We start from the raw sequence: 22644 nt of genomic DNA on the forward strand, positions 1-22644 counted from the left end.
AACAGTGCTGTAAACAATGTATGATACCCAGGGCTGGAAATGATGGGGTGCAGGGGCATGTGGCATTCAAACCGGTTACATTTATTTTAAGGGGAATTAAGAGGATTTAGTTTCCACTCCGTAGCCTCAAGATAGCTATAAATTTAACAGATTTTTTTTCAATATAGTGAAATAGTAATGAAATATAATAATATAGTATTTCAAATTGAAATAATATTTCACTACAGTATATTACAGTTTTTTGGTAAATGCAGCCTTGGTGAGCCTAAGAGACTTCATTCAAAAACAATTTTTTTTAAATCTTAAATCTTACTTACCTAACTTTTAAATGGTAATGTATGTGTATTTCCATTTGAATAGAATCTGGTAAAATAAAACTCCCCTAGAATGATGAAAAAGAATCTTCAAATCCCTACGTTTCTGTAATTAGGGTCCCCCAACTGAACCTCTGCCATTTCCACGACTGTTGATGCCCTCATGATCCTTTCACGAACCCTGTATGATACCCCTTCATGAATCACAGCATCATACACGCATAGTGTCATTTCATATCATAAACTCTACCAGTTAACATACACAATTTCTCATTTGCAAAATACTCCAAATAATTTTGAGCTGTTGTTGAGATCATACTTCTCACACCTCTCACAGCTGCTGCCTCTGTGTTCTTTGAGAAAGAGCTTGAGAGTCAAGAAGCAATAGAAGGGGAATCTGTCCTGTTTAGTTGTTTACTGTCTAGCGACAATGCCCCAGTGACCTGGAGAAAAGATGCAAATCAGATCACACAGGGTGGACGATATACCCTCCACCGTAAAGGTGCCACTCAGGAGCTCGAAATCAGGAAACTGAGAATGGAGGACGCTGGCATGTACACATGCAGCGTCAGAGGCAAGAAGACGTCTACAACCCTCAGAGTGATAGGTACAGTAAATCAAAACAAGCCTACATAAATTCAACAATAAAATTCAGTTTGCTTTCAAACACAATGAATTTCAAGGACTCCTGTTCATTCCTTTATTCGGTTAATGTTACCTTTACAGAGCGTGTGAGGATTGTGAAAGGACTGCGTGACTTGACGGTTACTGCTGGCGAGAGCGCCCGCTTTGTGTGCGAGCTTTCACACGAGAACATCCTTGACGGGGTTTGGTGGCTTGGTTCCAATGTACTGCAGGAGAACGAGATGAACCAGATGAGTATCTGTGGCAAAGAACACCAGTTGGTGCTCACTATGACCACACCTGAAGAGTCAGGTGTTGTGTCCTTTGTGGTGGGAAATGAAAAGACTTCTGCTCATCTGCGTGTAAACAGCAAACCTAAAGGTGAGTGTAAGGATTCAATTTCTTTTTTCTAAGACATTTAGTTTTAGTGTAAACAGCAGAAATACAGTATTGATATAGAAAAGTATACCAAATGCAATGAGTTGATTTAACTTTACACTCTAAAGTGCATTCTCTCTTTATAGTTTTCATTGAAGAAAACCTGAAAGACATGACCATTTTTGAGGGAGATTCTGCCACCCTGTGCTGTGTGACTTCTGACTCCTGCACACTTATAACCTGGAAACGAAATAATGTAACCCTGCTCCCCGGGGAAAAGTATGAACCTCTGAAACATGGGAAACGAAATATTCTTCTAATTCACAAAGTCAGAAAAGAGGATGCTGGGATTTACATGTGCGATACAGGAGACATGCAGAGTAGTGCTACTCTTACAGTCAAAGGTAGGAACAGCTTGAAACACATTTGCTCTAACTATAAAGACTAGAAAATTATAACTATAAATATATATATATTTAATTTGAACTTGATTTATCACCATTTAAACATGTTATACATACTTTAATAATAGTAATAACATTAACATTAACAATAATTTATTATCATTATTATATTTATTATTAATAGTAATCATATGTGATACATTTAACTGTATTAAAATAAATAAATGAATTGATCAATTTTAGTATGTGTTGTCATATTTTAAAAATGTGATTTATTAAAATATTTATTTTTTAATTAATACATTTATAGTTCCCTACTTTTATTTATTATTATTTGTTAACATTAGTAAACTATGTTAGTTAACATGAACTAACAATGAAAAATACTTCTGAAGCATTTAGTTATCTTAATTTTTACATTTACTAGTACATTTTTTAAATTAAAATTGTATATGTTAACATTAGTTAATGAACTGTGAACTATCATGAAATGAGTAATTGTAATTTTATTAACTAACATTAATAAAGTAAAATTCTAAAAAATATATTGCTCATAGTTAGTTAATGTTAATGCATCAACTAATGCATTAACCTAATATTGTAAATTGTTACTACTTATTCTTATCAGAACTTGACTCTTTACAAATCAGTATACAAAGTGAATTTGTACAATACTGTATTTATTGAAAATGACACATACTTAAGGGTTCTTTGCTTAATTTCAGAGCGTCCTTTGTTTTTCTGCGGGGAGCTCCAAAACCAAGAAGCAGAAGAGGGTGAGACTACTTTCTTGTGCTGTGCGCTATCTCAACCTGGAGTTGCAGTTGAGTGGAAGAAGGGAGCAGTTCTGCTTCGACCGGGTAACAAATATGAGATGAAACAGGATGGATGTGAGCTACAGCTTCAGATCAATGACCTCACAAGTCAGGACAGTGGGGCCTACAGGTGTTGTGCCGATGGCATTGAGACAAGGGCCAGTATTACTGTGAAAGGTATGAACCAAAATAATTGCTTGTCTATATATATTGTATTTGATTTTGAGGATTTGATCTATGCATAAACTGAATGTCAGTAAATTAGTGAAAATATTCAGTGGCACTTTATAAGATCCATTCATTTAATACAAGCATTTGCATAATCAACATTTATTTTACCACTATTTCTTCTCCTCTTATACCACAGAGTGCCCTTTGTTTTTCCGTGAAGAGCTTCAAAACCAAGAATTAGAGGAAGGTGAAACGGCTTTCTTGTGCTGTGAGCTCTCTAAACCCGGAGTATCAGTACAGTGGAAGAAGGGGGCAATGCTCCTGAAGAATGGACAGAAGTATGCAATGATGCAAGAGGGCAATGAAGTACAACTTCAGATCCATGACCTCACAAGTCAAGACAGTGGCATCTACAGATGCTATGCTGGCAATCTAGAAACACGGGCTAATATTATTGTCAAAGGTAGGTATGCACACACAGTATACCATAACAGTTATGGTTTATATTTAAATTTATCAGCATCAGTCGATATTGAATATTTGATTGTTTGAACTGAAATGTTTTATTTTTAATGTGAAAAAAAGTATAGAATTTGAATACTGCTCAGTTTTTGTTTATTGGCCATAAAATGAAAATGATTATTGGTTCGTTGGTATCGAACAAAATGTTAATATCGGTGTATCCTTAAAGGTTTGCAACAGTGTTTGTATAATGATAATCTGGGTTTTTAATTAAGGCATGGAAATTCATCTGTCTTTATGCTGCATGTTTAGTAAAAGACGAAACGAAACGTTTCCTGCAAAGTTAGTTAACATCAATTTACTCTCCCTTTTCAGAGCAACCTCTTTTCTTCTGTGAGGAACTGCATAACCAGGAGGCAGAGGAGGGTGAGATAGCCTTTCTTTGCTGTGAGCTCTCTAAACCTGGAGTTGAAGTGCAGTGGAAGAAGGGGGCAATACGACTGAGACCAGGAAACAAATATGAGATGAAACAAGATGGCTGCAAAGCACAGCTACAGATCCATGACCTGACACGTCAGGATAGTGGCACTTACAAGTGCTGCTCTGGAAGCCTGGTTACCACGGCATCAGTTGTAGTCAAAGGTGAGAGCCATGACATTAGAGGGTCATACTATGGTTTTGTGAAGAAGTATTTGTCCTCGTCTGATTTTCTGTATTTTTACAATGGATGTCATCAGGTCTTTGATCAAAACCTATGAATGCATTCAAGTGACCGTTCATGGACAAAAAGCACAATAATTAAATATGTATTCAAAAAATAAAAACAAAATGAAATACATACTATTTATATTTTCATCATTATTTATTTTTTCATCAGAACAACCTTTGTACTTCATCAAGATGCTTGAGTGTCAAGAAGCAGAGGAGGGGGAAACTGCCTTTCTTTGCTGCGAGCTTTCAAAACCTGGGGCTGCCGTAAATTGGAAGAAGGGATCTGTGCTGCTAAAGCCTGGAAGAAAGTATGAGATAAAGCAGAATGGTGGTGAACTGCAACTTCAGATCCATGAGCTCACAAGCCAAGACAGTGGTGTCTACACATGCTGTGTTGGTAGTCTAGTGACCTCAGCATCTCTGGAAGTGAAAGGTATAGGATATTCAATGTAGACGAGTTGCTAGAATACACATTAATTAACATTAACATACTTATTTTCTGCATCCAGAACAACCTCTGTATTTCTGTGAGGAGCTCCGAAGACAAGAAATAGAAGAAGGTGAGACTGCCATACTGAGCTGTGAGATCTCTAAAACTGGAGTGGAAGTGCAGTGGAAGAAGGGAATGCTGTTGCTTCTACCAGGAAACAAATATGAGACTAAGCAAGATGGCTGTAAATTACAACTTCTTATACATGAGTTGAACAGTCAGGACAGTGGCATCTACAAATGTTGTGCTGGTAGCTTGGTGACCACAGCTTCTCTTGACGTGAAAGGTGTGTATTTTTATGTAATGAAGTTGTTAAAATTTCATTTGGACGTTATTGAGATATTTTTGTTTTCCCTCACCAGAACACCCATTGTTCTTCTCTGAGGAGCTCCAAAACCAAGAAGCAGAGGAAGGCAACACAGTCATATTGCACTGTGAGCTCTCTAAACCTGGAGTTTCAGTGCAGTGGAAGAAGGGAGCAGTGATGCTTAAGCCTAGTAAAAAATATGAGATTAAACAGGATGGCCATCAGCTACAGCTTCAGGTCCATGAGTTAACAGCTCAGGACAGTGGGACTTACAAATGTTGTGCTGGTAGCCTGGTTACAACATCATCTCTTGTGATAAAAGGTAAGTGAATTATTCAAATGGCATTTTTCAACATTTTGATCTTTGACATAAGAATTCATTCATTAATCTGTTCATGTGTCCAATTATTTTTGATGAACATGTAAAGGCATGTATGTTTTTTCCCTCTACAGAAAAACCATTGTTCTTCTCTGAGGAGCTACAGAACCAACAAGCAGAGGAGGGTAACCCAGTCATATTGCGCTGTGAGCTCTCTAAACCTGGAGTTTCAGTGCAGTGGAAAAAGGGGACGGTGCTTTTGAAGCCTAGTAAAAAATATGAGATAAAACAGGATGACCGTCAACTACAGCTTCAGATCCATGAGTTAACAGCTCAGGACAGTGGGCCCTACAAATGTTGTGCTGGAAGCCTGGTCACAACTGGTTCTCTTGAGGTAAAAGGTAAGTCAGTGGTTCTTAACCAGGGGGCTGGGGCTCATTAGGGAGCCTCAACAAACTCCCAAGGGGCTCTCAATATGACTTAAAATGATTTAAAATAAGACAAAACAAGTATTAAAATCAGCTAAACCTGTAAGTACTACGTCAACTTAAAATAAAGGGTTGAACTTTATTTTAAGGTGTCATTGTTACAGTGTAATTATATATTTAAGTACTGAGTAATATTAAGCAACTACATGTATTTACTATAGGGTTAGGGTAGGATTAGGGTTTGGTTGAGGGTTAGTTCCATGTAATTATGCATAATTTACTGTTATTAATATGGTAAGTACATGTAACATATGTAACAAGGACACTGTAAAATAAAGTGTTAACATCTGTTCATTAGTTTCCATTGTTATGCTGATGACACTCAAATATATATTTCATCACGGCCGGATGAAAACGCTAAATTATCCAAATTGACAGAGTGTGTTAAAGATATAAAAGATTGGATGACGCGTAATTTTCTATTATTAAATCCAGACAAGACAGAGGTAATACTTATCGGTTCAAAAAAACGCCCACAGAACCTCTCACAATACAACTTTGACATCGTAGGATGTCCTGTTACTTTATCCTCTACAGTAAAAGACCTGGGTGTTATACTCGATTGTAACCTGTCTTTTGAAAATCATATTTCGTATGTTACAAAAACAGCCTTTTTCCACCTTAGAAACATTGCTAAGCTACGTAATATGCTATCAGTTTCTGATGCAGAAAAGTTAGTTCATGCATTCATGACCTCGAGACTAGATTACTGTAATGCTTTATTAGCCGGTTGTCCTGCATCCTCAATAAACAAGCTACAGTTAGTCCAAAATGCAGCCGCTAGAGTTCTTACTAGATCAAGAAAATATGATCATATAACACCGATTTTATCATCACTACATTGGCTACCTATAAAGTTCCGTATTAATTACAAGGTATTGCTACTGACTTATAAAGCCCTAAACGGCTTAGCTCCAGTCTATTTAACGGATCTTCTATCACCCTATAATCCATCGCGCTCTTTAAGATCAATAAATTCAAGGCTTTTGGTCATACCTAGGATATCCAGATCAACCAAAGGAGGGAGAGCATTTTCACATTTGGCTCCAAAACTCTGGAATAGCCTTCCTGATACTGTTCGTTGCTCGGACTCACTCTCCCAGTTTAAAACTAGATTAAAGACGCATCTTTTCAGCCAGGCATTCATATAATATTGTTAATCTCACAGTTTCAAACTACAATCCAGCCTCTAGTTCATAAATGCCAGAGGAGAACTGGCCCCCGACTGAGCCTGGGTTCTCCCAAGTTTTTTTTTTTTTTTTTTTTTTCTCCATTAGGTCACCTGATGGAGTTTTAGGACACCATTAGGCCGCTTGATGGAGTTTTTTTCGGTTCCTTGCCACTGTTGCCTTTGGCTTGCTCAGTTGGGGATATTTTGGGGATATTTAATTTTATTCTATCAATCAATAAATTCCACTAGAAACAAACTTTGTTGTATTATTTTATTTTAATACTGTGAAGCTGCTTTGATACAATCTGTATTGTGAAAAGCGCTATACAAATATACTTGATTTGATTTGATTTGATTTGTTCATGTGTTCATTTGTTTTTTTGATGAACATGTAAAAGCATATATGATTTTGTTTTCCCTCTCCAGAAAAGCCATTGTTCTTCTCTCAGGACCTACAAAACCAACAAGCAGAGGAGGGCAGGACAGCAATATTGTGCTGTGAGCTCTCTAAACCTGGAGTTTCAGTGCAGTGGAAGAAGGGAGCAGTGATACTCAAGCCTAGTAAAAAATATGAGATAAAACAGGATGGTTGTCAACTACAGCTTCAGATCCATGAGTTAACAGCTCAGGACAGTGGGCCCTACAAATGTTGTGCTGGAAGCCTGGTCACAACTGGTTCTCTTGAGGTAAAAGGTAAGTCAGTGGTTCTTAACCAGGGGGCTGGGGCTCATTAGGGGGGCTCAACAAACTTCCAATGGGCTCTCAATATGACTTAAAATGATTTTAAATAAGACAAAACAAGTATTAAAATCAGCTTAACCTGTAAGTACAATGTAACTACGTCAACTTAAAATAAAGGGATAAACTTTATTTTAAGGTGTCGTTGTTACAGTGTAATTATATATTTAAGTACTGAGTAATATTAAGCAACTACATGTATTTACTATAGGGTTAGGGTAGGATTAGGATTTGGTTGAGGGTTAGTTGCATGTAATTATGCATCATTTACTGTTATTAATATGGTAAGTACATGTAACATATGTAACAAGGACACTGTAAAATAAAGTGTTACCATCTGTTCATATGTTCATTTGTTTTTTGATGAACATGTAAAAGCATATATGATTTTGTTTTCCCTCTCTAGAAAAGCCATTGTTCTTCTCTGAGGACCTACAAAACCAACAAGCAGAGGAGGGCAGGACAGCAATATTGTGCTGTGAGCTCTCTAAACCTGGAGTTTCAGTGCAGTGGAAGAAGGGAGCAGTGATACTCAAGCCTAGTAAAAAATATGAGATAAAACAGGATGGTTGTCAACTACAGCTTCAGATCCATGAGTTAACAGCTCAGGACAGTGGGCCCTACAAATGTTGTGCTGGAAGCCTGGTCACAACTGGTTCTCTTGAGGTAAAAGGTAAGTATTTTTTTCAAATGGCATTTTTCCACATTTTGAACTTTAACATACGGATGACATTGGAAATAATTAATTAATCTGTTCATGTGTCCATTTTTTTTTTTTTTTTTTTTTTTTGTTGAACATGTAAAGACATACATATTTTTGTTTTCCCTCTCCAGAACAGCCATTGTTCTTCTCCGAGGAGCTCCAAAACCAAGCAGCAGAGGAGGACAAGATAGCAATATTGCACTGTGAGCTCTCTAAACCTGGAGTTTCAGTGCAGTGGAAAAAGGGGACAGTGCTTTTGAAGCCTATTAAAAAATATGAGATTAAACAGGATGGCCGTCAACTACAACTTCATATACATGAGCTAACAGCTCAGGACAGTGGGACCTACAAATGTTGTGCTGGGAGCCTGGTAACTACTTGCTCTGTTACAGTGAAAGGTATGGAATGTGTTTTAAAGAAACTTCTGAATTACCTAATACTCTTTCCACGCACTATTCTGACAACATTGCTTGCTATTGAACCAGGATATTCTTATAATTCATTAAGAGCACTTTTTGTGAATAAAAACACAAATTTTAAAAACATTAAATGTATTTTTATTTCCCCACATCCAGAGCAACCTATATTTTTCTGCAAGAACCTCCAAAGCCTTGAAGCTGAGGAAGGTAAAGTGACTGCCCTGACCTGTGAGCTCTCTAAACCTGGAGTTGCAGTGCAGTGGAAGAAAGGAACAGTGTTGCTGAAACCTGGAAACAAGTATGAGATGAAACAAGATGGTTGTCTGCTGCAGCTTCAAATATATGACCTGAAAATTGGAGATAGTGGCTCTTATAAATGTTGTGCTGGTAACATGGTGACGACTGCTTCTCTTGTAGTAAAGGGTAAGGGAATGGGCTTTAAATGTCATTTTCCATCTTTTTTGAATAGAGGAATCAATTCATTAATCTGTTCATGTGTACTTTTTTTCTGTTTAGTGTGTAAAGACATAAGCATTTTTGTTTTCCCTCACCAGAACATCCATTGTTCTTCTCTGAGGAGCTCCAAAACCAAGAAGCAGATGAGGGTAAGACAGCCATATTGCGCTGTGAGCTCTCTAAACCTGGAGTTTCAGTGCAGTGGAAGAAGGGAGCAATGATGCTTAAGCCAAGTAAAAAATATGAGATTAAACAGGATGGCCATCAACTACAACTTCAGATCCATGAGTTAACAGCTCAGGACAGTGGGACTTACAAATGTTGTGCTGGTAGCCTGGTGACTAATGGTTCAATTACAGTGAAAGGTACAGATATTATTTTAGTGCAACATCTGCAGTTTCTAATGCTTTGTCCATGTAGAACTTCTTTCATACATGAAGAACCCAAACTTTATTTTTACTTCTGCATGCACAGAGCAACTTATATACTTCTGCAAGATCCTTCAAAGTCTTGAAGCTGAGGAAGGTGAAACGGCGTTCTTGACCTGTGAGCTCTCTAAACCTGGAGTTCCTGTGCAGTGGAAAAAGGGAGCAGTGTTGCTAAAACCAGGAAACAAGTATGAGATGAAACAAGATGGCTCTGAATTACACCTTCAAATCCATGATCTAAAATGTCAGGACAGTGGTGTCTACAAATGCTGTGCTGCTAGGATGGAGACAACAGCTTCTCTTGTTATAAAAGGTACTTTTATTCCCATATTTTAAAAATAAGTAAGTAATTAAAAATAATTAAAAATCAAAATAAATAAGTAATGTTGCATTTTCATTATTTACACTAGAAGCTTCCCCTAGAAGTAAAGACATCCCTCAAGCCCCACTAAGATCAAAAGTGCAAAAAATTATGGAAGAAACACACAGTGGTCTAATGCATAAGAAACAGGCTGTGGTCATTGAGGAATCAGACATCTCTATCTTAGAGTCATCAGAGGTTCACTTCCAGGATCTCTGTGAGAAACTGACAGATGACCAGGACGTCAAGAGGAAATCATTGGTGAGACAAAAGGGGAAAGATGCGAGTTCCAAAATGGTTAACGTGTCTAGTTGCACCATGGAAGAACCTGAAATTACTTCTCTTACAACCGATGCACCTGAAGAACAAAGAAAAAAAGTGGTGGACACTGGATCCAAAGAGGTTACTAAGATTTCTGTGGACCAGAACAATGAAAAGATCTCAGGGCAAGATCAGAAGAAAACTTCAAGCATAGATACAAATGATCAGAGCAAGGAACCACCCAGAAATGTTCCCCAGCCTCCACCACGGTCAAAGAGTAAGGCTACACATCCAGATGTTTCACACCAAGACCAGTACAGTGTTTTTGAAGCAAACAACCAGAGTGTTAAAGCTCCAACTGTTGACAAGAAGGGCAAGAAACAAGATGTTGTAATGGAGCCCACTGTGGAGACCAAAATAACATCAAAACATGCTGACCTAACACCATCTTTCTCTAAGGAGAAGGTTTCCCAGCCACATGTTGAAATCAAAAGGCAACCCTATGTTTTGGAAGCAAAGAATCGAGATATGGACATAAAACAAACTGTGGATACCACTTTAGAGATATCAGATTATGGCTTAGATCCACCAGTCTTCAAAGAGTTAACGGCCAAACATGTTGAAGCGTCTCAAGAACAACCATATAATTTAGAGGAAAGGAAGGAGTATATCAAATTGGAATCGAGTGTAAATAAGGAATCAAAGAAAGAGCTAATTGTGGACACCATATCTAAGCCATCAGAGGTTGGTGAATATCCCGTCAGTATGAATGAAAAGAAGGAACCAAAACAGAAATCATTGGATGAAAATGAAATGCACAAGAAGCAAAATGTCCAATCTGAAATGGGACCAGAAATTGAAAAGGTTCAGTCCCAGGATGAACATCATGGAAAAATAACAAAGAATGTTAAAGAAAAAGCACCAAGCATTGCCATTACAGGCCAGAAACCCAAAGAGCAAATAAGTCTTGTACAGAAAACAACAACATTGACCGTTAGGGATGTGCAGAGGGATTTACTAGAAGGTGAAACAGATTTACCACACATTGTTAGTGGAGGTCTGAAAAATGTCAAGCAGGTTGTGGATGAACATCATGGAAAAGTACCAAAGAATGCTATAGAAAAAGCTACAAAGACTGCCATTGCAAGCCAAAAATTCAAAAAAGATATTATTTCTGCAGAGAAAGCTACATCAATGTCCGTTAGAGATGTGCAGAAAGATTCACAGGTAGGTGAACCAAATTTACCAGACATTGATAGTGGAGATCTGAAAAATGTTAAGCAGGTTGTGGATGAACATCATGGAAAAGTACCAAAGCATGTTACAGAAAAAGCTACAAAAACTGCCACTGCAAGCCAAAAATTCAAAGAAGAAATGATTTCTGCAGAGAAAGCTACAACAATGTCTGTTAGAGATGTGCACAGAGATTCACAGGTAGGTGAACCGAATTTACCAGACATTGATAGTGGAGATCTGAAAAATGTGAAGGAAGTCGTTATTGAAGTAGATGTTTCTGGGGAATCTGTAATTCAACCTGAGGAGACGACACTAGGGCAGATCACAAGTGTGGATACTGGCAAACAGAAGTGTTCTCAAGTTGAGCACGATAATGTTGACAGCCCTGGTATAGACGTAGATTTTGAGGATGAGCCAGAGATACGTGAGGCTGCCATTAAGATACAAGCTGCTTTCAAAGGTTACAAAACTAGGAAAGACATGCGTCTAGTCTTCAAAGAAGTGTTCAAGACCCAGAATCTTGATCTTGGTGGCACTGCATTCCTGGAGTGTGTTGTGGAAGGTAAAATCGACACTATGCGCTGGCTTAAAGATGGAATAGATCTGAGGCCTGGGAAAAGGTACAAAATCACCCAAAATGCAGATGGTAGGTGTTTTCTGGAAATTTCCAGGGTTACAAACAAAGATGCTGGAATCTACACATGTGAAGTTGCAAACAAGTTTGGAGCAATTAGTTACAATGGGAATGTGATGGTGGGTAAACCTCAGAAGCCATCACAAACAATTCAGACTGCACAAACACCAGATACAGAAATTGTCTCTGAGAAAGAGATTGCTCCAGTCCTAAACACTGAAGAGGAGTCATTGAGACTCGTCTATGATCTCCCGGCAGATGACACCTACAGCAAGATCAAGGAAAAAAGGAGAAGTCTAATTTCAGTCAGCTCCAGTGAGTTGTGTTTATCATTCTAGATAGTAGTAGCAATAGTAGGGCTGCAATAATATTAAATTCTGGCTGAGACCAATAAAAGTATAATTATTAATTAAACCGATTAATGGCAGCTAACTGAAAAATCTAAATAAAGTAAAAGTTAAACACTAAAAACAAAAATCAAAAAAGTAAGTAAATTAAGGCATTACAACATTATAATTTACAGTATAAAAAAAGAGATCAGATTTGCTAAAAAAGTTTTTCTTAAAGATTAACTAAGTAGTGTTAGACTACTGCAAAAGTAATATTAACATAAAAACAGAGGAATATAGCTAATATTGACCGAAGCCGATAAAGTCTTTGATATCTGCAGATAACTGATATATTTATACATCAATAGTAGCTGAGCTTGTTTCTTGTAATTCTGTCCCCTCTCTAGTATCCTGTTACTCAGATTATGACACAGCCCCTGATGTTGAGACTGAATACCAATCTAGGTAAGTTTAACATTGTAAATACCCTTCAAGGACTCTTAATTATAAAGAAAGATGGCAGCGTAGAATAATTTTTTCCTTTTCTGTACTTTGGGATAATACTTTGCAATGTATTTAAATGAATGTTTTCAAACAGGGGAAAAGAGGCAGAGAAGTCAAAAAATGAGTCTCCTACTAAGATTTCTGAAGAAGAAAAAAGTGCTAGTTTACAACCTCGAAAGACTTCAGACCAGCAGCTGAAAGGGAAAGGTCAGTTCTCTTGGTGCTGCAAGTCATTTAGTAAAGTCCAGACATAATGAAATAATATGCACTCAAGAGCATATTAAAAAGCTTAATATACTGTACTCTTCTGTATTTTTGCGTTTTTGGCATAGGTTGTGATTCACAGAGTCACACACCGTCTCCCAAACGCCTACATTCCTACAAGTCCTCTGCAAATACTGAGTCATTCTCTGAGTCAGATGGAGATGATGACAGAGGAGAGGTATTAACTCAGCTTCTTAATAATAAACTAACAATAATAATAAAAAAACTTTTTGTGCATGTTGTAGCTCATATTGCTTTTGGAACAAGTGGAAAGTAAACACAACAAACAAACACTGATATACAGTACATTCTGCAGATATTTGATATTTATGTGGCCAAAACCAATTGTCATCCTCTGGGAGGAAACAAAGAAGCTTTTGTACTAAAGGAAGGCCAGTTTGTGGAGGTCCTGGACTCAGCCCATCCTGTGAGGTGGCTTGTCCGTACAAAGCCAACCAAGATCACACCATCCCGTCAGGGCTGGGTATCCCCGGCGTACCTAGAAAAAAAGACAAAGGTGAGTGAATGTGTGTGTGTGTGTGTGTGTGTGTGTGTGTATATAGTTTAAATAGCAATGCATTGGTGTAAAAGGTTGTTACATTTATTTTAATAATCTTTTGATTTGTTTTCTCAAAGGAAATATTTTCAGTGGCCCATGAAGCAGAGAAGGGAGAATCCCCTGAGAAAGGCAAAACAATGTTAACAAAGGATGAGCATGGCTTGATTCAAAGGTAAACTGAACTGAATAGAATACACAAAGACAAAGTTCTAGAATGTGGCTGGGGCAATGTCAACCTGAAGTTCATCAAACACCTCTAGAGAGTATTACAATAGTGTGAATTTGAGAATATGCAGTGCTAGTATTATTTAAATTTTTAATATTTTGAGCAGTATTGCCTACTATTATAGTATTCATATATCTTTATTATTTGTATATTTTCAGTTTTTAAATTTTCATTTAAGTTTTAGTAATTTTATGTGCTTTTGTCATTTTTCTTAGTTTATTATATTATTTATTTATTTTTTTTAGTTGTAGTAATTTTAGTACTTCAACTTAAAATAGTTTTATTTCAGTTAGTTGCAAAGACAACACTTCTAATATTTGTTAGACTATTTTGTTTGTCTAACTATTTTAAGGTTTATTTTAAGGTTTTTCATCAATTAATTTCAGCCTCATTTCAATGACTGAAAAGGATTTTTAATATTTTTTGTTTAACAATAACAACATTGGAAAGCATGCAAAGATCAATGGCTTTATTGTCTATATTAGCAGGTTTTGTGAAAAGCTAAATTGACTATCTTTTCTTTTTTTTTTCTTTTTTTTTACTTCTAGTCGGTTGATCAAGGGACTCCTTGATGGCGAGAACAGTTTTGTGCAGGAGATGAACTTCTTTGTTGAGCACTTTTTGCAGAACTTAGAGACGAGCGTTCAAGTTCCTCTCACCATCCTCAGTCAAAAAGAGTACATATTCCGCAATATCAGGGATATTGCAAATTTCCATGAATGGTGAAGACATCTCTTTTTTTATATTATATTATATTATATTATATTATATTATATTATATTATATTATATTATATTATATTATATTATATTATATTATATTATATTATATTATATTATATTATATTATATTATATGCATTAACATTGTGGGTTAACTTATTTGTCCCACTGTTCCTCCATCACAGTTGTATTCTCCCCAAGCTGGAGATGTGCTTCTCAGATGATGATGTAGCCCAGTGTTTTGTCAGTTATGCACCAGACTTTGAGATGTATCTCCAGTTCATTACAGGCCTTCCCCAAGCTGAGGCCTGCATCTCAGACAAAAACACACAGCATTTCTTCAAGGCAAGAGGAAATACTGTTTTCAGTCTGGCAGAAAGTGCTCCTTGTTTTAAATGATGTGAAGTATATAAACAACAATTCTTCTTCTACTGTGTTCCAGCAATATGCAAACACAGAGCTGGCACATCTGGATACCCAGGTCTTTGATGTTAGCACGTATTTGCAGAAACCCATGGAAAGAATTCAAACATACAAGAATGTACTTAAGGTGTGAGAGCTTTATCATTTTCTTTCATACACATTATATAATATGATTTATATATATATATTCTACAACCGTTCACATTTTTGGAAATAAGTTGGTAATGTTTTAATGTTTGAAGAAGTCTCTTATACTCACCAAGGCTGCATTTATTTGATCAAAAATACAGTAAAAAAATAATACTGTTTAATATTAATACTTTGATGGCATAGCTGAATTTTCAGCATCATTACTCCAGTCTTCAGTGTCACATGATCCTTCAGAAATCATTCTAATATGCTGATTTGCTGCTCAAGAAAAAATTCTTATTATTATCAATGTTGAAAACAGTGATGGTACGTAAAGAATCCTAAAAGGTGTGCTTTCCACAAATATATTGATGAATGCAACGTTCAAAAGAGAAGTATTTATATGAAATAGATAGATAAATGTTACTGTTAATTTAAAATGTCCTTGCTGAATAAAAGTATCCATTTCTATCCCAAAATAAAAATTCTTACTGACCCCAAACTTTTGAATGGTAGTGTGTGTATAAACACAGCAAAAAAGATCAGCCATAATTAAGCCATTGCTTTCAATACAGCATGTAATTCTCTTCCATTTTTGTCTTTTTAGGAGCTTATCAGGAACAAAGCAAAGAGCGAACAGAACTGTTGCCTGTTAGAGGATGCCTTTGCCATGGTTTCCAGCTTGCCTTGGCGTGCCGAGAATTTGCATCATCTTTCCATGATTGAGAATTACCCGGCACCTCTCAAGGGGCTTGGAGAACCCATTAGACAGGTACTGCCTCATCATATTTGAAACCTTTTTGTTTGCAGGTTGACAAGATGACAAGTGTGAGTAAGAATTGGAAGGTATCATTCTGCTAATGATAGTGTTATGTGTGTTTTTTCCAGGGCCATTTTACAGTATGGGAGGAGATTCCTGAGGTCAAAGTCTCTCAGAGAGGACATCATCGCCACGTCTTTCTCTTCAAAGATTGTATTGTATTCTGCAAGCCAAAGAGAGAACTTGGCACATACACCGAGGCCTACATATTCAAGAATAAAATGAAGGTTTAATCAGCTATACATTTACTAGTACAGCATTTTAGTAGTGAAGAAGTTTTACAGTCTATTCTACCTGCTATCCCACTGAAAACAGCTAAATTTCAAGTTTACCTTGCATTTGAAGACTCATGTAAAGTACACTGCACATGCAATATCTTGTATAGCATGGCAGCGCTAATCACTGCAGTCCATTTCACACCCATTCCAAATACATTTGCTTTCTTCACAGTTGAGTGATATTGATGTAAAGGATACAGTGGAAGGAGATGACAGGTCATTTGGTCTTTGGCACGAGCACCGGGGAATGCTGAGAAAAATTATTCTGCAAGCTCGATCAATCCTCCTCCGCCTCTCTTGGCTCAAAGATCTGAGAGACCTGCAGCAGCGCAGCAAACAGCCCGCTTGGAGTAAGTTAGGACACAGGAGAGCACACTTATGAATAAATCAGTTTTGACCTCATGAATGATTTTTCCACACCTCTTTGTTTATATTTGCAGGTGCCCCGTGCTTTGAGCAACATCTTACTAACTATCCAGCAAAGCTTGGACAAACTGTAAAACTGGTCTGCAAGGTCATTGGCACACCAAAACCAGTAATAAAGTGGTATAAAGGTAAATAATACTATGTACTGTATGTGTGTGTATAAACATGGACAGTTTACATTTAATTTATAAATGGGTTCTGCTGATGTGCTTTCCTCAGATGGTCATCCTGTGAAGGATGACGAACATCACATTACATCAGAAGGACAGTTGGGTGCTTGTTATCTTGTACTGACTGGCATCACAGTGGTGGACTCAGGTCAATACATGTGCTATGCAGCCAATCCTGCAGGGAACGCAAGCACTCTGGCTAATATCATGATTGATGGTATGTTTTTAAGAAATGGTTATTATCGCCATGCTTTTCTAGTTTTTGCATGTATTTCCATTCATATGTCTTGCATATGCACTACTGTTCAAAAGTTTGGGATCACCAAAAATTAAATAAAAAGCATGTTGTTTTTGTTTCACAAAGTGCCTCCAAGTTTCACAACAAGACTACAGAACTCAGTGCTTGTAAAGGGACAAGATATGCAGTTCAAGTGCTCCACACAATCTGCTCCTTTACCGTCCATAAGGTAAAACTGGTTTCATCCACTCAAATTAATGTAATGGCGTATATGGTAATAAAAGAGCCTACACAATCTATATGTACAGGTGGTTTAAGGATGGCGTTCAACTTGAAAACACCAGGAAACATCAGATTCAATCTGATGTCCAGACAGGAATTCTCACTCTCACCATAAAGACAGCGGAAGAGGCAGATCTGGGTCAATACCAGTGTGAGGTACCAGAGTCTTTTACTACTTTTCAATGACGTATTCGTATCATATATGAATCCCAATACTCTTTCTTTGTGTTTATGATACAGCTACTGAATGAAGTGGGCAGTGCCAAGTGTAAAGCTGAACTCTGCCCTCCAGCTCCAATAACTGTGACGGTCAGCACCCAAAAACAATCACAAACCACCCCAACTCCAGGTAGGACGAAGGAGAAGGTGAACAGCAATTACTATTTAAGACAGAGAATGCGTGCATTTGCCCACTAAAAACTGGTGGGCACCAGTAGGCTTTGAAGGAGCACATACCACAGTCACCTCCAACTGCACTCGTTCCCACCCATTCCTCATGTTTCGTCACTGAAACTCCAGATCTTCTAAATGTCCATTTCACTCTAACAACTAGCTCTGTAGAATGGAATCTTATGTAAAATCATATGTTTAATAATAATGTGCTGTTTCCCATATTCAATAGCTTCTTGGTCTGGAACAATGGGATCACTCAAACTATCAAAAACATCATCGGCCATCGTCATTGGAAACATCTACTTACATTATAATATAAAATTTTTAGTGTACATATATACTACTATTTAAAAGTTTGAGGTTGGTAAGAATTTTTTTTATGTTTTTGAATTCTCTTAATCTCACCAAGGCTATATTTATTTGATCAAAAATACAGCAAAAACGGTATTATTTTAAAATAGTATTACAATTATTATACAAAAATCATATTAAAATGCAATTTTGGTGCTCAAGAAATGTTCTTATTATTATTATTATTATTATCTAATATTCTTATTATTTCTTATCATTAATGTTGAAAACGGTTTTACTTTTGTGGAAACACTGATACTTTTTTCAGGATTCATTGATGAGTATAAAGAACACAATTTATTCAAAATATTAAATTGATCAAGTCAACAGTCAAGACTTTTACATGTCCTTGTTGAACAAAAGTATTAATTTATTTTTTATATATATAAATAAAACCATAAAAAACAAGTGTTACTGACCCCAAACTTTGAACAGTATGGTTTGTTTAATTTTAGTTGTCTTTAATTCATTTGAGTTTAAATGAAACTGCATGCTACTTCATATATCATACATTTTTAATGCATTCTTTACTATATCATACCTATGTGGTCATATGTTTTAATTTATGCCACATACTTTAAGTGGTTCATAAGCAGCTTTTGAACACTTGTCTGTCATGTGCATTTCCATATCCTGCTTAACACCACACTTTCCATCCCATTTCCTTTTTAGTCACAGAGCAGGAGACTAAAGATCTGATCAAAATCATCATGTAAGTGTCTTCACAAAGATGCCCCAACATTTTGCATGTATTGTCCTCTCCTTTTCTCCTTTCTCTCTGTCTCTGTTCTTCTCCTTGTCCATTCCTCATATCTGTTTATATACATGTTCTCACGGTTTCCTCGTCAGTGCATGCTCCGCTAACATGCCACGTCCAACTTCAAAACTGGTTTTGTGCTAAGACTCAAGCCTTGCTGCAGATAGGGCCAAGTGGCCCTTTGCACTTCCTGTGAGGCTATGTGACTGTCTATACATATGATCTGTGACTTAAAACACTGGTTGGGAAAGGCAATGACACTTCTTGCGCTGTTTTTAAACCTGCCATATTCACGGTAAGTGATTTTGTTATTTCACAATTGAGTTTAGAGAAGAACTGTAAACAAATATCCCTCTACATTCCTTGTTTGAAGCTGACTGTTCCACCACCGATCTTATTGATTAATTAACTGTTTTTTTTTTTAAAGATTTTACATTTATAGAATTATTTTAGGTTGCATTATTAAGTTGCATTATTAATAAAAGTACCGTTGTATTATTGATAAAAGTACAGTTATGTTTTATTATTTATTTACTTGTATTACTCATTTCTTATTATCAGTGTTAAACATTGCAGTTTTGTTTTGTTTTTTTGTGTGGAAACCATGGTGCATTTTTTCAGGATTCTTTAATTGAAAGAACAGCATTTATTTGAAATACTGTGGAAATACATTGTAAATGTCTTAAATGTAACCTTTGATCAATTTAATGCTTCCTTGCTGAATAAAAGTATTAATTTCTTTTAAAAAATCATATTGACCCCAAACCTTTGAATGTTAGTGTATGTAAAATCAAACAGAGTAAGTTTGACTGCCTAATTGTTTTCAAATAGAGCCCCAATCAGAAGGTTGGTCCAGTTCCTTTGTGAAGAACCTGTTTCATATACTCTTTCAGCCTGGATACCCTGAACTGTGAGTCTGCATACACTCTGTGTTATCTGTGGGCTGTAAACATTGCTTAAAGAACCATAGTGTACAGCATGTATGCAGTATACTTAAACTATTCATAAAGGCAGTGAAAATCAGGTGAATTGATAATCTCGTTTTAATGTCTTATGGTAAAATGTGTGCTTCTGAAGACCTGCTGCTGGCGTTGAAGATAAACACACTCTTGAAGAACAGGATGATGTGGAGAGGCAGGTCCAGGCAGCACAGTTAGAGGGACCCATGGATCCTGAGGAACACTTTTACTCAAACACAGAGGAGTTGCTGACAGGTAAAGACTGTATGTGGTTTTTAAACAATTTGTGTGAAACATTATCACCAGAGAAATTTGTCAATCCATCATTTATTTTCATAGAACCTCCAGCTGTGCAAGTGGCCATTGAAAACCTGGCAGTCCGGCCTGGTCAGGCTGCGACGTTCTCTGCAATTATTACTGGCCAACCCACCCCAGACATTCAATGGTTTAAGGTATAATAAGAACAAAATGGTAACAATGCATACTGATATAATTATTTTGGGATGGAAACACAATAAACCTTAACTTGTATTTACTGCAGTAGAATGCACATATTTGGTTTTCTACAGGATGACAAGGAAATCTCATCCAATGAGTACACAGAAATAGTCCAAAGTAGTGCACGTTGCTCTCTCACTTTGCTGGATACTCAAACGGAGGATTGTGGCACCTACACCTGCATAGCTAGCAACAGTGCAGGACAAGCATCTTGCCACGCTAAACTCTGTGTTGATACAAGTGAGTTGTATTATTTCCTTCCATTTTATCTTTACAATAACCTAAATATGTGTTGCCGTATTTTGAAATGTGGAAGCAGGAGTGGAATGTGGAACTAATAGTGTGTTTAAGTAAATTTAAATGAAATTTAAATTTCCTTTTCAGGTCTAGATGAAATTGAGGAGGAGAAAGAAGTGGAGTTTGGAAAAAGACGGAAACTACATTCTGTATATGAAGTTTATGAAGAAATAGGAAGGTAATATCCTCAATCAAGGTATTAAAAGCACGCTGATTTATAATGAATACCAACTCAATCTTGAACTGAGGTTCATGTAATCTAACATAAAAAAATGTTTGTCAAATGTAATGGTTAATGTAGAATTTGATTTTGTTTTATGACATTCGCTACAGAACTTATTAACATTTATCTGTTTTTTTGTGGATAACCAGGGGCACCTTTGGAGTGGTTAAAAAAGTAACACATAGGGCGAGTGGCGAATGTTTTGCTGCCAAGTTCCTTCCACTCAGAAGCAGCACACGGACCAGAGCGTTCCAGGAGAGAGACCTGCTGTCCCGTCTAGCTCACCGCAGACTCGCATGCCTCCTGGACTTTTTCTCCACAAGACGCACCCTGGTGTTGGTTGTAGAATTGTAGGATTCAAGTTTTCTTACTTTTTTCAAATTAGTCAATAATTAGCATTTTGCTTTTTAGAAATCATTAATTGAATTGAATATGTGGAATATGTAGCATTCTTTTTTCCCTTCCACAGATGTTCTACACAGGGGTTACTAGATCATTTGTTTTTAAAGGGATCGGTTACAGAGAGGGAGGTAATATTGATAATTCATTGAATTTCAGTCACACTTTCACACTGAAATAAAGCAAAAGTTATAATGATAATTTATTGTTTTTAGGTTCAGTTATATATTCAGCAGGTTCTGGAGGGCATTGGATACATTCACAGTATGAACATTCTACATCTTGATATCAAAGTAAGTTATTATACTTACTTTATAATATTTGTTTTAAGTGGCATTCATTTAAATTTGTATATATTACAATAAATTTCACTGATAGGATATTAAAATACCAGTTGGTGGCTATGGTAAAGACATCTTCTGACCTGTGGTTATCCTTCTTAAATTCTGTCTAACTTTTAAAAAAATCTTTTCTCTGTAGACAGACAATATCCTAATGGTGTCCCCTGCTAGAGAAGACATCAAAATCTGTGACTTTGGATTCTGCCAGGAAATTGACAACTCCAGACATCAGTACAGTGTGTTTGGGACACCAGAATTTGTTGCTCCAGAAATAGTCCACCAAGAACCTGTGACAGTAGCCACTGATATCTGGTATCAAATTTTGTGGCTTGTTGCAAATTGTGGTGAACAGAATTTGTCATGTTCAGAAATGCAGTTCTGTCTTTTACTTCTTGGTGAATGATATTTTATTTGTTTCAGGTCTCTTGGTGTGGTTACTTACTTATGGTAAGTGCATTGAAGGCATTGAGCCAGCAGATATTTTCCTTTTAGGTTTGCTGAAATTTTATGTGGCTATAAAAGAAAAAGTATATATATATATATATATATATATATATATATATATATATATAAATATAAATATATATATATATATATATATATATATATATATATATATATATATAAATTGGTAGAAAATAATGTGGTTGTTTTTTTGTTTTTTGGGAAGCTTAACATGCCACTGTCCTTTCTTCGGTGAGAACGACCGTGCCACACTGATGAAAGTTGCTGAGGGTTTGCTGTACTGGGACACTCCTGAGATCACAAGCAGAAGTGTGGAGGCACAGGACTTCCTACATAGGGTTCTACAGCCAGACCCAGAGTAAGATCTGTTACATGGGTGTGTTTTTGTGAGCAGCAGTTGATAAAGTTATTTTGTTCCACCTTCACAGAATGAGACCATCTGCATCTGAGTGTTTGAGTCACGAGTGGTTTCAGGTAGGTGGTTTCATATATATCTATACCATCTGACCATCAGATACCATCAGTGCACAAATAAAATTTAGTGTCAGTTTAAATTATAAATGTAATTATTTTAGGGCTATTATGAAGATGAAGAACCAGAGGACATAAATACTAAAAATCTAAAATCTTTTATTTCAAGAAGAAAATGGCAGGTACGATTTTAAATCATCTCCTCTGCTACTGATTGTCCAGGAAAATGTT

General features: G+C 36.5%; 1 protein-coding gene across 1 annotated transcript in view; it reads left to right on the forward strand.

Moving 5' to 3' along the window:
* Nucleotides 1–22644, forward strand: part of obscna (obscurin, cytoskeletal calmodulin and titin-interacting RhoGEF a) — a 47715-nt gene that overhangs the window by 18390 nt on the left and 6681 nt on the right. Inside the window, exons 27-72 of the mRNA XM_084138757.1 lie at nt 652–921; nt 1041–1319; nt 1463–1720; nt 2446–2712; nt 2903–3169; nt 3544–3810; nt 4046–4312; nt 4389–4655; nt 4732–4998; nt 5130–5396; nt 7081–7347; nt 7799–8065; nt 8227–8493; nt 8671–8937; nt 9069–9335; nt 9445–9711; nt 9809–12205; nt 12627–12684; nt 12818–12930; nt 13056–13165; nt 13304–13504; nt 13624–13718; nt 14321–14494; nt 14679–14838; nt 14936–15043; nt 15653–15817; nt 15934–16092; nt 16316–16493; nt 16584–16697; nt 16789–16956; nt 17104–17206; nt 17286–17415; nt 17500–17608; nt 19592–19670; nt 19838–19974; nt 20059–20171; nt 20289–20457; nt 20602–20692; nt 20887–21087; nt 21207–21267; nt 21352–21429; nt 21617–21789; nt 21898–21924; nt 22148–22300; nt 22371–22416; nt 22518–22595. Of these exons, the coding sequence (XP_083994883.1) occupies nt 652–921; nt 1041–1319; nt 1463–1720; nt 2446–2712; nt 2903–3169; nt 3544–3810; nt 4046–4312; nt 4389–4655; nt 4732–4998; nt 5130–5396; nt 7081–7347; nt 7799–8065; nt 8227–8493; nt 8671–8937; nt 9069–9335; nt 9445–9711; nt 9809–12205; nt 12627–12684; nt 12818–12930; nt 13056–13165; nt 13304–13504; nt 13624–13718; nt 14321–14494; nt 14679–14838; nt 14936–15043; nt 15653–15817; nt 15934–16092; nt 16316–16493; nt 16584–16697; nt 16789–16956; nt 17104–17206; nt 17286–17415; nt 17500–17608; nt 19592–19670; nt 19838–19974; nt 20059–20171; nt 20289–20457; nt 20602–20692; nt 20887–21087; nt 21207–21267; nt 21352–21429; nt 21617–21789; nt 21898–21924; nt 22148–22300; nt 22371–22416; nt 22518–22595 (10226 nt within the window). The remainder of the gene's footprint in view (nt 1–651; nt 922–1040; nt 1320–1462; nt 1721–2445; nt 2713–2902; nt 3170–3543; nt 3811–4045; nt 4313–4388; nt 4656–4731; nt 4999–5129; nt 5397–7080; nt 7348–7798; nt 8066–8226; nt 8494–8670; nt 8938–9068; nt 9336–9444; nt 9712–9808; nt 12206–12626; nt 12685–12817; nt 12931–13055; nt 13166–13303; nt 13505–13623; nt 13719–14320; nt 14495–14678; nt 14839–14935; nt 15044–15652; nt 15818–15933; nt 16093–16315; nt 16494–16583; nt 16698–16788; nt 16957–17103; nt 17207–17285; nt 17416–17499; nt 17609–19591; nt 19671–19837; nt 19975–20058; nt 20172–20288; nt 20458–20601; nt 20693–20886; nt 21088–21206; nt 21268–21351; nt 21430–21616; nt 21790–21897; nt 21925–22147; nt 22301–22370; nt 22417–22517; nt 22596–22644) is intronic.

Source organism: Abramis brama (genome assembly GCF_963993115.1).
Source record: "Abramis brama genome assembly, chromosome: 16".
Taxonomy (NCBI): domain Eukaryota; kingdom Metazoa; phylum Chordata; class Actinopteri; order Cypriniformes; family Leuciscidae; genus Abramis; species Abramis brama.